This window comes from Lichenostomus cassidix, chromosome 7, assembly GCF_008360975.1.
Source record: "Lichenostomus cassidix isolate B80296 chromosome 7, HeHo_3.0, whole genome shotgun sequence".
Classification (NCBI taxonomy): Eukaryota; Metazoa; Chordata; class Aves; order Passeriformes; family Meliphagidae; genus Lichenostomus; species Lichenostomus cassidix.
This window is the reverse complement of record NC_139488.1, coordinates 30120232-30134163: the sequence shown is the minus strand read 5'-3', so window position 1 is coordinate 30134163 and position 13932 is coordinate 30120232. Positions and strand designations below refer to the sequence as shown.

The window sequence follows — 13932 nt, the reverse complement described above, 5'->3', positions numbered from 1 at the left end:
ATGAAAGAAATCAACAAAAAATCTCAATCCCATTGCCAGGGCTATGGTGGCTACATCACCTCGATGGTCCTGAAATCCAGTGAGAGGCTCTTCAAGTGTGGAGCTGTGGTGGCACCAATCACAGACATGAAGTTATATGGTGAGTATTCCCTGCCCTGCAGCTGGGGGATAGTTCATTCAAAATACCTTTTATTCATGGAGCTACTATTTTTTTTAAGTAAGGGCAGGTAATGTAACAATATTAATGAGATTTCCCCTCACTGCCTTGGTCTCTTTTTTAAATGAAAGTAAAGCTAACACTGGGACAGTTCCCCAAAACCCACAACAGACACAGGATTATTGACAGCACTGATTTTGCAGTTACCTCATTTCCTAAGAATCCTTTAGGTGTATAAGCATGAATGAAGACTTATATTGGGAATGACTCTTTGAAGGTTAGCAGTGAATTCCTTACAATATCAGCCACATTTTCATTCAGTCACAGGTGATTTGGTTCTTTATGTGAAATTTTGGGCACAAGCTATGAACTGTGACACACAGCAAACCAGACCAGATTACTCTAATGGTCTGTTAGACTTTTCTTTAAGTTTTAGGTTGAGTTTTGGTTTGGGTTTTTTTATTGGTGGTTGGATTGATTTTTTTTCTTTTTTGTGAGGGGAGTTGTTTTTTGGTTGGTTTCCTTTTTAACCATTTTAAAGTGGGTTTAAATGGTGCATCAAAATTGTAAATTCTGTGTCTCTAAATGAACATCTCTGTTGACTTAAATAGCTTCTGACTCCAGGTCAGAAATGATGAGTTTTAAAATAGAAATAACTTGAAATTCACAAGGCTTGGTTTTGGTTTTTGTTTTATTTTTACAGCATCAGCTTTTTCAGAAAGATACCTTGGGATTCCATCAAAAGAGGAAATTACCTATCAGGTAAATTAGCATAAACAAGTAACTTAAAATGACCATTTTCCTCTTAAAATGCAATTCAATTACACCTTTGTGTGTGTTTGTTTACTAGGCATCCAGTGTATTACACAATCTTCATGGTCTAAAGGAAGTGGATTTGCTAATAGTTCATGGGACAGCTGATGGTGAGTATTTACAGATGCAATTAATTTGGAGTCAGAGCTTCTAACAGCCAGGCATTCAATAGCTGATGAAGCACACACCTAGCAAGTATATTTTCAGTTTCATATTACCTCTGATAGGATTTTTTGTTCTGTTTCAACTGTCACTTCTGACTGAACTGGTGATGTTTTTCTTTGCTGAGGATTTGCACCTTTTAGGTGCTGTATGTTCTAATTTGTTTAAATCTTCTGGCCCACCGTCTTGCTAGTGAGAGGTATTATATGAATTATTAATAGAACAACATACATTTTTAATGTTGGTTTAAATTCATACAAATTCTGCGGAATTATCAGTACAGCTGGTGAAGTACATCACCAAATGGGAAGTTAATCTTTTCATCTAATTAATTACAAGCTACTGATGAAGCTTCTGAAGCTGAAACTACACAGAACCTTTTAATAGCACCAATACTTTTAGCAGTAGATTAAGACAGACAATGAGTAAAACTGGGGAAGTTCTAGCACTTTAAATGGAATCATAAATTGCATCAATTGAGATAATTTGCCATTGCAGATTTAACTGCAGTGTATTTTTCTGAACTTTCTTATCTGATACAAGTCTAAACAATGAGCTTTGATGCAGGCACGAGTTACAGTGATGCAACCAGCTGCTCTGTACAGATTCACATTCCTGCCTCTTTCCCAGTATTTTCTGGTGGAGGTGGGAGAATACAATGTGTCTCACTCCTCATTCTGAACTGATAAGTGCCTCGCACTGGGGTTAGCACATGGTAATAATGCTTTTGCCACACAAAGCTCAGGTTACTGATAGGTTCCAGAAAGTCCATTACCTAAAGGAGTGTGTCTGCAATAGAAAATCCAGTGTGCTTTCTTCCAAGGAAATTATAAAATGGCACAATGTTCAAACACAAAGGTTTTACACATCTCTAAGCTATCACAGTGTGTGTAAATCAAGGGTAAAAGGAGGAGGAGTTCTCACAAGGTGCCTGGAAAGTGTGACTTCCCCTGGGGCTTCCAGCTCCTCCCAGACCTCTGCTGTAGCACCCTGGTGCTGGTGGGGCTGGCCTTGATGATGGTCAGCTTCAGATCCAGTAATTCAGTAATCCAGAGCCTGGAAATGTTTTCAGCCAAAGCTGTGTTAACAGATAAGTATTTCATACCAGTGTCGCTGTTTCTAATAATATCAAATGTTTTCTTGCAGCTAAAGTTCACTTCCAGCATTCAGCAGAACTAATTAAGCATCTAATAAAAGCTGGGGCTAATTACACTATGCAGGTATGTGCCCCTGTGACTTTTCCTGTAAACACAGTTGAACATTTAACCTCCTGTTGCTGTTTCTTCACTGCAAAGGACTCTCTGTACCACAACAGTGGTATTGCCTCAATTTGCAGTTACAACTCTGTTTAATCCCATTTTCCTCACTGTTAGTGTGGATGTCAGGAGGTATATCATCTTGTTGCTCTCCTGGGCTCTCTCTCCTCTCTCATCTTTCTTTTTCCTGCCTATTTTATCCTACAATGTGCTCTGGAATCCATAGGCATTTTTTGTAACATGGAGATGTCACTACTTTAGTCCCCTTTTACCTAAAAAAGGTATTGGGTCACGTGGGAATAATTTCCCCTTATTTTCAACATTTAAATGTACTGAAGGAGCACAACAGAGCCTCTGCCAGGTCAGAGGCTTGCACAGGACCCACCTGGAGCATGTGGATGCCTCTGGCAGAGGGTTTGGATTGAATTAATATCTCCAAATACTGCTGATGTTTGTTGGACATTGCAAACCTCAGCCTTGCTGGGCTTTAGGTGATCCTCTGGTGTGTGAGCTCATGGCAGGGGGAGGTGGCAGAAAGGGGTTTGGAAGGGAAACTTAAGGAAGGGAAAAGGATTTGAAAGGGAGAATGTGTTCCTGCTGCCTTCAGGTCTCAGCTGAGGTGAGGGGAAGGTCTGTGAGAGAGGAAGAAGCAGGAATGGCAGAGATCTCCCAGAAAAGCCCTGCTGAGCTCTTCTCATGCAGCCTTGTGATAAGCTGAGCTTGAGGAAGCTGCTGAAGCTTTTTTTCCTCAGCTCTCTTGTCTTCTGGCCTGGATTTCTTCATTCAGCCTGCAGATGTTTGCTCAACCTCACCTGGGAGAAATTCCCAGTGGAATTTGTTTTAAGAGATAAAAATGCCCACATCTGCTCTAGGAGAGAGAGAAGATGGGCTTTAGACCAGATAGGAAGATAGTTAAAAGTATGAATAAAAAGGGTTTTTGCCAAACACTTAGAAGCTGAGATATTGAGAAGTCCCTAAAAGCATGAGGTAATTAATCCTCATGGATGTTAATGGGATTTGGATGCTTCAACACCATTGAAAATGCCAGCTAAGTAAACTGTTGTAAGCACAATGGCTGAGAATATAAATTTTTTTGCTTCTGCAGATCCTACTGCAGTGGTTGTTTTATGTAAGTTCAAATTCCAAGAGAATGAGTTTTACTTTGGGTTTTATTAGCTTTTCTTGATGCCATAAAACGAATGTTATCGTCCTGTTGTCATCTAAAACGTTTTGAAGATCCCAGAAAGAAAATTAGAGCCCTAAATATTTGAAAAGCCTTTAAAAACTATTTACTTTTTTTCCTTTCTCCTCCTCTGCCAGATCTACCCCGATGAAGGTCATAACATTGCTTCCGAGAAAAGCAAATATCACCTTTACAGCACAATCCTTGGGTTTTTTAGTGCTTGTTTAAAGGAGGAGACACCAATTTTACCACAGGAACCCGAAGAGGATGAATAAGGAAGCCTATTGGTGTAGTACTGAAGGGGACTTACTTTGCGGCTCAATAAAACCTTAAATAAAAGTGACTGTAAGATTGCAGATTCTGCAGAAGCTCAAGGGCAGCTAAAGGATATCACAGTGGAACAGCACATTTACAGACAATGAGCTAATAAACTGGAATTCGACTACAGAGTCCAAACGTTGTTACCAAGGGACAAAACCTTTACCTTTGTGGAAGGTCAACAGTTGGTTACAGTTTCCTGGAAGAACTTAGTTTTGCATAAGTGTAGGGTTAGTGCATGTTTGTTATGTTAAGCCTCACTGTTGGTTCTGTAAGTGGTTGCTTGTTTTTTGGTTTTTGTTTTTGTTTTTTTTTTAATTCAAATGCACATCTTTATTCATCTTTGCGTAAGGCACAACCTATCATAAGTATTATGGCCACTAATATTCTAAAAGGTGAACTGCAATCTAACACTGTAATGTTACAATAAGTGCAATTCTTCTGCTGTCTATTACACGTAAGAAACCACAGAGATAATAAAGGGCACGATATTTTCTCTAGTTTCTGCTCAAAGGGGATATTGTCTAGTGCATCATATGACATGGATATTGAAAATTATTTCCCCCACACAATTTCAGCATTTGCAATTATTACTGTACCTACAAGTAACCAATAGGGGACTTTTTGGTGGTGTGCTCTTGGTCTGTATGTATATACCCAGGACTCCCTAAGCAGAAAATCTTTCTGAGCTTGAAGAAGGTTTTTCAAGATGTAATTTGACAGCTGTATTTAAAACAATATCTGCAATTGAAATCATGCCCCAGTCCAAAATGTATCTATTGTTTCCTTAAAAGATGTTTGAGTTGTGTTTTGGTATTGTTTATAGTAGCTAATAGTTTGCTGGTTACACTCTAATTTTAGAATATGCTACTTTGTCACATGTAAATTAGATACATAAATATTAATTTATAGTTTCAGATAAAGAAAGTTTATTAACAATGTATAATGCCACAGAGTAATACTTTACTCCTCAAATGAAGACGTATTTTGTATAGTGCATCTTCCTTTCCTTCCATCTGGTCTCAGATGTGATTCTGATGTTCATCAAGGTGGTGACAGAGCTCAAACACACCGTTAGTTTTTATTCCAGCACTGCTCATTAAGTCTCTTGCAACAAGATTTAGCTTCAACAGCATCACAAAGGAATGAAATGGTTTTCATTTGAGGCAAAGGAAGATCTGACAAGTTAGGTTTTTATTATTTATTCAGAGGGTGAGCCCCTCATGCATCCATTTATTGGCCAGGGTGAAGTACAGCAGTGGAAATTGAAACTAGGAAATAAACAAGGCAGCCAGGTTGGGTTTGCAGAATATTAACTCTGATCACAGAAATCAAGTACAGTGTTGGCTTAATTTGAGATATCTTCCTGAAGGTATGTGAAAACTCCTGCCAGATGCTGTGCCACTTACAGGAGAATAGCTGTCGTTTTTTTATTTCTGGATATATTCCAAATACTTTCCTACCCAATTAAGGTTTAATTTCTTGCAAGATTAAAAAGAAAGTAATTTTTGAAGGTAAATATACTATTTAAGATGTAAAGTTCTGCATATTTTATGAGAATGGGAATTGTTTTTAATGTAATGAAAAATCACCTGAAGCTTTTTTACTCATCACTTCCTTCTAGAATATTTTCTTTCACTGTTAGGAATTTTTTTTTTATGATGCAAATAATTAATTTGTCTGAAAGGCGTGGTTTTATGGAACACTGAAAAGTCTCTTGTCTTTTAATGTTTAGTATTTCTCTTGTTTTGTTAGCAATGTTCAACTATTTTTCGATTAGTTTAATACAATTTTAATGTGCAATGATACCTTGTTTGGGTCCCAGTGTCACCACGAAGTCTGGCTTTGCTTTGTGGTATTTATAGGACATATGGGGTACATATGTATAACATAGGTAGGGTATATATTTATGGGGTTGCCATGGGCACTGCAGAAGATCACACAAAACAACAAAAAAAGTGAGAGCAGAACTCAAACAAGGTTTTGCAAGTCCTGTTTTCTATGGAGGAGAAGCATTTTCAAGTCTTCTGTTGGCTGGGGCTGCTGGTTTGTGATTTGATAAATTACACCCATCACTGAATAAACCCTCACCTGACACTGCTGGTGCTTTTCCTAACCACACGTGGGAAATGAGCTCCTAATCCAGCTGGATTCCATGAGATGGTTTCCCCAATCTGAGCCAAATGCACATGAAGGAAACACAAGCTGTCTGCACGCACTGAGCACAGACTTGGGGTGAGGAGGATATGGGAAAAGACCAATTCTCCCCAAATGTGCTGATGTTTCTCTGCAAAACAGCCACTCCCTGCTGGTATTTACTGTGTGCCACATTTAGTGGTGTTTGCCTGCAAAAGGAAGCAAACAAGGCTTGTGTCTCAGCAGTAGCAAGTGCTCAGGAAGTAAATTATCTCACATCTTTGAATCCCACACCATTTCCTCCTTTCCCTGTAACTCTGTTTCAGACCCCTGTTCTCTGTTCATTCTACCCCAACATCCACCTCCAGTTTACCAGAACGTGTCAGAGGACATGGCCTTCTGTAGGAATGCCTTTGGCAGGACTGGTGTGTTTAAATAATGTGTTACCTGAAATCTGGGTGGAAATGTGGTGTGCTATCAATGTTTGCATCATTTCTCACACTGTCCTACAAATACGATATTTTTATATAATCATGTACACAAGGGTGAGCATCAGACACAGATTAATTGCTTTTACTGATATTTTTATGTATGACTTGAATTCAGATATTGCAAAAGTGTTTACCAGGTGCAGGTTCTGCTAGTGAGACCGAAGAATTTGGTGTAAGATGTCCCTTTACTTTTGCTGACCTGTTCAAATAATCCTTCCAGTTACAGCACAGCTGAGCAGTGCTATCTGTCAGGTTTAACATACACAACTAATGGCAATCATGAATTACTCTAGGTGATCTATAGTGGTGATCAAGAATTAGCACACATTGCACTGTGATGACATTTTAAGTCTGAAAAATTACTGTTTGATTTGACTGTCTTTAAAATATGACACTTACTAGACTAGACCTATTAATGTATGGAAAGCTAGGGAATCAGCATATCCATTTACTGCTTGCCAGAGCTTATCTTTACCTTCTTGATTCCCTCTCTCCTTCTCCTGCTGCTACAACTTGCAAAATCTATGAAACCTGTAGGTCATATTGAAATTTCAATTATACTGCAAAATCGGGCATAACTGCATGTCAATTGGAATACTTTCCCCAGATTGTTGACTACAAAGAAAGGCTGATTATTTTTTAAAATTAATTCATTTAATCTTTTGGCAGCGAGGACGGAATTATTTATGACTTGGTTTTATCAACGTCTGCTGTGATTTGCTATAACCAACTGCTCCTTGTTCCTCAGTTTTTGGCATTTGTAGATCTCCCCGTGTCTGAAAGTGAAGATGATTGTCTCTGTTCTCTCAGCTCTGGCGCTTTGAGTATGGAGTCAGTTAGGCTCATTTAGTTGAGAAATTGCACCTTTTAAGACAGAAGAGCTTTTGTTTGATCTGAAGCCAAAGATTCTCCTTGGAAACTTGGAATATTGAGTGTTGGCTCCTTAATAAAATGCCTCCTCCCAGGTTTATTAGACACTACTGAAGAAACAAGAAGGAGGAAGATGACCCAAAGTTCCTGAATACCATTTCCTTCTGCACAGCTTCAGATTACACAGGCGAGGTGCAGTGGTCCTGGAGTTTTGTATTTACTGCAAGTAACTCCCTCTGGCAAGTCAGGTGCCTCCAGGGAAGGAAGAGCCTCACTGGTATTGATTACTGGTGCATCTCCTGCAAAACATCTTCAGTGGCACTAAGATTCCTTCTCTTTATCCTCTGGATTATTTCAAGAGTGCTGCAGAGAATGGGGAGCTCCTGGAATGTGGCTGAGGAGAGTCACAACTTCCAAGGCTCCTGGAGCTTTGCAAAGGAAAGAAAGAATTTAGTTAAACTCCTGTCTGTTGAATTTCAGACATGAAAGTGGAGAAGGAGCCTGGCTTCGAGGAGGTAGGTGCATGACAAGGGTTAGTGATTCGCTCACCAGAACAGCAGGTATCTCACAAACAGCACCTAAATGTGCAGTGGTGAGTAAAATAAATTGCTTGTGTTCCAATGTTTGCAAATTACAACGGTGGTAGATTAGGCTGATCGGATATTTGGATAGAATTAAGGAAATTAAACCACCTGAGTGTATGCAGTCCAAAGTTTCCATTAGACTTGGGACTAGACTTGTTTCCTGTATAATTAGTTTAGAAATCCAATATCCTGATTTTACCTAAGTGGAACTTAACAACAACAAAATTGATTTAATAATGCCTATATCCCATGAGGACACAAATGATATATATAAACACACACCATTCTTTTTAATTAAAATATCCTGTAAAGTGCTAACAGCAGTTTTTCAGACTTCATGACCAAAGAAAAAACCAAAACAAAATAAAGCTCATGATTGATAAAACCATCAGAGGGAATATAATTGGTAGGGAGATGCTTAGGAAATATTTCCCTAAGGAAAGTGATGTTTTCTGCTGTAATGTGTTCCCATCCTCCAGAGAGTGCAGAACCTTCACTGCTCTCTGTGGAGCAGGGTTATAATCACAGAGTTTGGGCCATCAAAGAGCACAATTGATAGGAAAAGGTGTGAAATTGTATCCTGGGGGATAAGGAGAATGTTGTTTAAAACTGGCTGAGCAATTGGAGCATCTTGCTGCTGTCCAGTTCGTGTGAGGAGAGGGTGGGAGCTTGGCCAGGGCTCTTGGTGACCAACTGCACACCCACAGCTGACAGAGCAGCTGGCAGCAATTACAGCTCCAGCAGGGTCTGTAAATGCTCCAACTTCACTGGGGAAAAAAAAAGGGAAAGGGCATATAATGTGTGGACAGAATATCGTGTCTCTGATAATGCTGCTGAAGAGCTCCATTAATAAAATGATGCCTCCAAAGTCCTAATGGAGAAAAACACATGCCTGAAGAAGTTCTCTGGTTTGCTCCACCTCCCAGCTTCTTCCTGGCATATACCTCTGGCAAATAAAATACTGTAGAATCCAGTCTTCAGAAGGTTTTCAGCACCATTAGGAGAGAGGTAAGAAAGAAAAGTGTTCTGGGAGACAAAGAGACATTTTTTGCTTGCAATGTGTTGCTCCATGCAGTGCTGTCACTCCAAAATCAAGTGGTGCACTGGTAACCTTAGAGACAAGTGCAGCCAGTGCTTGATTCAGTAAACCTTGAACTAAGGCAGGAAAGCCAGATCATTCTGTTCTGTCCACAAAATAATGATGAATTACATGGTTTCTTAGGGATCTCCAGTCCTGTGTTTAATTTATATCCTACATTTCAGATAGGTGTTATAAGAGCTGTTGAATATAATTCCACATTTAAAATAATCAGTTACAGTAGAATCTTTCATTTTTCAAAAGAATGCAAATTGTTGCATTTAAAGGTATTTACATTCCCAAGGTAACTGTTTTTCCCTTTGGGTTGTAGTAGACAATAAATTTATTGGGCTCACAAGTTTTTTAGTTGGAGTGGCAATTGCACTGAACTTGGCCAGGGGAGCTTTTATATTTTTTGGTAAGAATTGCTTGTGGAAATACAGTGAATCTGAATACCAGTGAAATATTTGAAGGAGGTTTTATAGAAAATCATATGTAAAATATATAACTCTTTCACAGTTAATCCATCTGCAGAGCAACCTTGGACTGTCAATTATTGTTTCCCAGCATATCTTGGCTCCTCTGTGACTGTCATGGTGTGATCATGGCACCCTGGGGAGGGAAGAGAGCATGTCTCAGAAATACTGATACACAAATTGCAATATAAAATATGGCTGTTGATCAATCTGAAAGATTTAAGAGCACTTTTCCAGCATCCTAGCTGAAGCTTGTAATTTCTGCAGATAAATATTGATGTTGTTGCCGCAGAAGCTTTCAATTCTTCATCAGCTCCTGATCTGTATTTTGCCCTGTGAAAGGCTTTGGGGTGAGGAGAAATGCACGAGGATGTGTGAAGAGGAAACCAAGGAACACTGTGTAATACACATTTAATTGGTGTTGCCCATCAAGTACTGGTTCTGGTTTTCATTAGTTTAAATTTTCCTGGAACCAACTGTTGAATCCAAGGAAGCCTTCACCCAGCACTTCATCCAGCAGCTCCAGTGGGACTCTGGAGCTACAAACACGTTTTTTGTAGATGAAGTAAAACAGCCTGATGCCTGCAGAGATCCTTGTGGATTTTCATAGAAATGTATACAAACATATTGGTGCCAATTCAAGATCCCTGTGTATTCTGAATATTGCTTTGAGAGATGTGTCTAGAAGGAGTGGAAGCAGTTTTACATTTCTTTCTCCCTTTTTTATATCACTGATCCTGGCTGCTTATTATGGATGCTGTGCTGCATGTGTGTTCTGTCCCAATTAACCTCCACCTTCCCTAAATGAAGCTTGCACAAGTGTTGCCATGCATGACCACCAAATGTCACTGCACCTCAGCACACTCGACAGAACATTGCCTAGTTTATGTTTCCTTTATTATAGCATTAAATTGATTATTTATACATTGATTATTAGAGCGAGGTCATCAGTTTAATGCTGCAATAAACCTGGCATTGAGTGCAGTTTTAAACATGTCAAAGTATGAAAATATGCATATGGCTGGACCTTTCTGAGCTGCAGGATTGTGAAACAGACAGAGAGCAAAAACTGAAAGCTATGTGTGACATTTAATGGCCATCTTAAAATCCCTAATAATAAATGACAAGGTAATTAAAGTGGAAAAAATACCCCAACAAAAGTGGTTTAAGCAATTACAATAATGTCATGGAAGTAAAAGAACACATCCAGCTTGCAGAGGGGGGATATCAGATTGTCCAAGTAAATTGATTATTCAGATTATTAGATTATTATCATTCAGATGATTTAAGTACCTCCAGCTGTATAATGTAATGTGTGAACTGGCACGTCTGACCATTTTAAGAACTGCAGAGAATTACAAACTCCACAGGGTGATGCAGAAATGTATCTACAGGTGATACAGGGACCACGGGTACAGAATAGATTAACATGGATGAGGAAAATAGGGAATGAGATTTTATAGAGTTGCTGCTGTGTGGAAAACCTGTGCCAGACCCAGATTACTGCAGAATCTAAACCCAGACCTAAGGGGTTTATGTAGAAATAGAAAGGTTATATTAGATGTAATTTTATACCAGAAAAAAAATTAGAGGTTGTTTATCCTACTCACCTCCTTTGTTTCCTTCTGTATTTTAATAATTCTTTATTTGACATTCATATTGTTCCTTAACATGCATCATACACCTTTTCAGACAGACAGAAATCCACATCTTCCACATCTTTATGGGTGGAAGAATTTGCACAAAGTTTTTCAGAGGAACACGGCTAAACCAAACTTCTAACTCTCTCCAGGTGAATGCAGTAACACTTTATTGCACATCTCAAAAAGCCCACAGCAGGAAACTAAAATTCTGCTGGAGATCATAAATGTTAAAACCCCTGCTTTTATGATGAACTACAGTGCCCAAAGGAAAATATCCAGAGAATTTACCTGTTCTGTTTTTCCTCCCTCCCTGTACAATCTATTTGTCCTGCAGAAGCAAAGGGCTCAGACATGATCTCCTTAGCCTGGTAAAATGCAAGAAATACACAGCAAAAAGGCTTTTGATGGACAGCTCAGGAAAGAGATAATCTGAGTACTTAATTTATTTCTGTAGCAATTTGTTTTAAAGAAATGCATAAACCATTACGGCTGATTTTTCTCAATATAATTGCTCTTAAAACATGTTCAAGCAAAAAATTATCCTGCCTAGCTGATTGTCTTGATAACAGAGTGACAGACACAGTGTTGTCCTCTTTCTTCTGCAGGTACCTTAGAGGGGCAGTAACTTCTGGCATGGTTTATTCTGTCCTGTAAAGGGAAATCTGTGCATTTTCTTTCTGCCAGGATGGAAGTGTGAAATGTGGGACTCCAAGCCTTGCTCACTCATTTGTAAACAACCCCTAAGGAGGAGTGATAAGGGTTATTAATGTTCCACCCAATTTAGCCTGACTTGTTCACAGCCTGTCTAATCCATTCCTAACCACAACTCTTCCAGCCTGAAAGAGCAAGCTGCTGTGTCTGGTGAAATTGCAAAGGTAACTGTTCTCCCAAGCTAAGTTGACATCATAAATTTCAAAATGTATCATGAATTTACTTTTCATATTTTAGGTTATGGCATAATAAGAACACAACCTAACTGCTAGGGCTTCTGGTTCCCCACGTGTGAAGCAGAGGAATAGGCACACAGTGATGTGGAAATGCACAGAAAAGGAGTGATGTGTTTACCTCAAACACTTCAATATATTGGCATATTGCCTGTTTTTGTTAAACCAACATGATTTTTGTCATGGTAAGGGCAAAGGGAATAAGCAAAATAAACTGTCTGCATTATACATTTGGTTAAATATCTATTTAATAATGCTGATTCTCAGTGCATTTATGTTCAGCAGAAGTGGAGTATATTACCATTGTGGATTGGATTCTGTTTTATCAGAAGGTGGGAATAAAAAGCAGGAGAAACCTTCCTACTCCCAGATGAGCATCTCCTGGGTGCCTGGGGAGACTGGTGAGACACTTCTTCAGAATGAGGGAAAAGGTTTTCTGGATTCATTGGGTAAATCAATCCACCAGTGTTTAATCTCCAAAAGCAAGTAAAGCCCTTTCCTTGGTGTTTATATAGACATTTCTGCCTGTATGAGGGATTGAAACGTTGCCTCTTCAAGAGATTGAAGGTCTCTGAGAGCAGCAATCAGTGGTATAAAAAATGAAGGATGCTTTTCAAGACTCATCCATCCCCAAGCTTCTCTCAGTGACATCCCTGCTCTCTCTTTAGGAAGCAGCTCTTAATGAACACATTTTTTCTCCTGCTGTTGACAGCTCTCTTTTCTGCCAAATTTTTACTTTCAGGAAACTTTGCTGTATATTACTTTGAGCTCTTAATCCTGATGAAAACTGAGATAAACTGATGCTCCCTAATTTGATGGGCATTCAAAATGTGTAGCCTCCTTGGGAAAGCAGTGGAAATACTGGAAAATCTTGCTCCAAACATGCACACCCAGAGTTTACATGTGAAAAATGATTATCCTTGGTAGGTTAGCTCCTGGATTTCCTGACCACAACTTTCATTTTAGGCCTTTTAGTTCTGTATTTCGTCAAGCAAAATGTTTCAGTGTACCCTGAGGTCTTCCTTTGCTGAGTCAGTCTTCAAGAGCACTGACACTTCAGGAAGCAATATAGATTCTCAAGGTTTAATGTAGGAGGAACCATTATTGTCCTTCTCTTTGTGCCCCTTGGTTATCCTGCTTTCATTTACCAAGTAAGTGGACTTGAATTCAAATAGACTGGGGTTGTTTAAAAGATAAGATTAGAATCTAGAGATGTTTAGAGAATATGCTGCTGAGGGCAGGAGATATTTTCTGTTCCAATATCATATAGGATTTTGAGGAGAGGTGATATATTTAGAGATGCTAATACTTCTTTCTCAGATCAAGTAATCAGGAAAGCTGGAAGAGGAAAATCAGCTGGAGGTTTAGTTGTGAGTAGTTCATTGACCCTTGCATATGATTTAGCTCTATCAATGAACCTAAAATATCTCTGTGCAACATCCTCGAGGTGGAAGACACCAAACACTCAGTGTAGGAGATATTAGATTGGGGAGCAGCATTAAATTGAGGAAAACAGTTAAAGGAGCAGCTTACAGGGCATAAAGATTGTATGAAAAGATCTAATAAATGCCTGGAGTAAATAACTTGTTAGGGGAAAAAAAAAGCTTGTTGAGAAGGGAGAAAAGCAGCCATCCAGGTAAAAGAGTAGTGTAAAAGATGTAAAAGATATACTTTAAAATGTGAGTAATATGTTAAAATGGAAAAAATAAAAAAATGAAGAAAAGCTCTGGTAGCTGAAATGTAAAGCACAGCAGATGGGTCAGAAGAAATTCCAAGACATGGTTTCCTGAAAGCCTAAAAGCTGCTGATGGAAAGTTTCCC

At 38.9% G+C, this 13932-nt stretch overlaps 1 protein-coding gene across 2 annotated transcripts in view; it reads left to right on the top strand.

Annotated features, from left to right (window-relative positions):
• DPP10 (dipeptidyl peptidase like 10) overlaps nt 1–5986 on the top strand; it is a 415449-nt gene extending 409463 nt beyond the window's left edge. For both annotated transcript variants that reach the window (XM_085067064.1, XM_085067063.1), the window contains exons 22-26: nt 40–139; nt 861–919; nt 1008–1080; nt 2279–2352; nt 3709–5986. In XM_085067064.1, the coding sequence (XP_084923190.1) occupies nt 40–139; nt 861–919; nt 1008–1080; nt 2279–2352; nt 3709–3846 (444 nt within the window). In that variant the 3' untranslated portion in view covers nt 3847–5986. The remainder of the gene's footprint in view (nt 1–39; nt 140–860; nt 920–1007; nt 1081–2278; nt 2353–3708) is intronic.
• Nucleotides 5987–13932: the final 7946 nt, after the last annotated feature.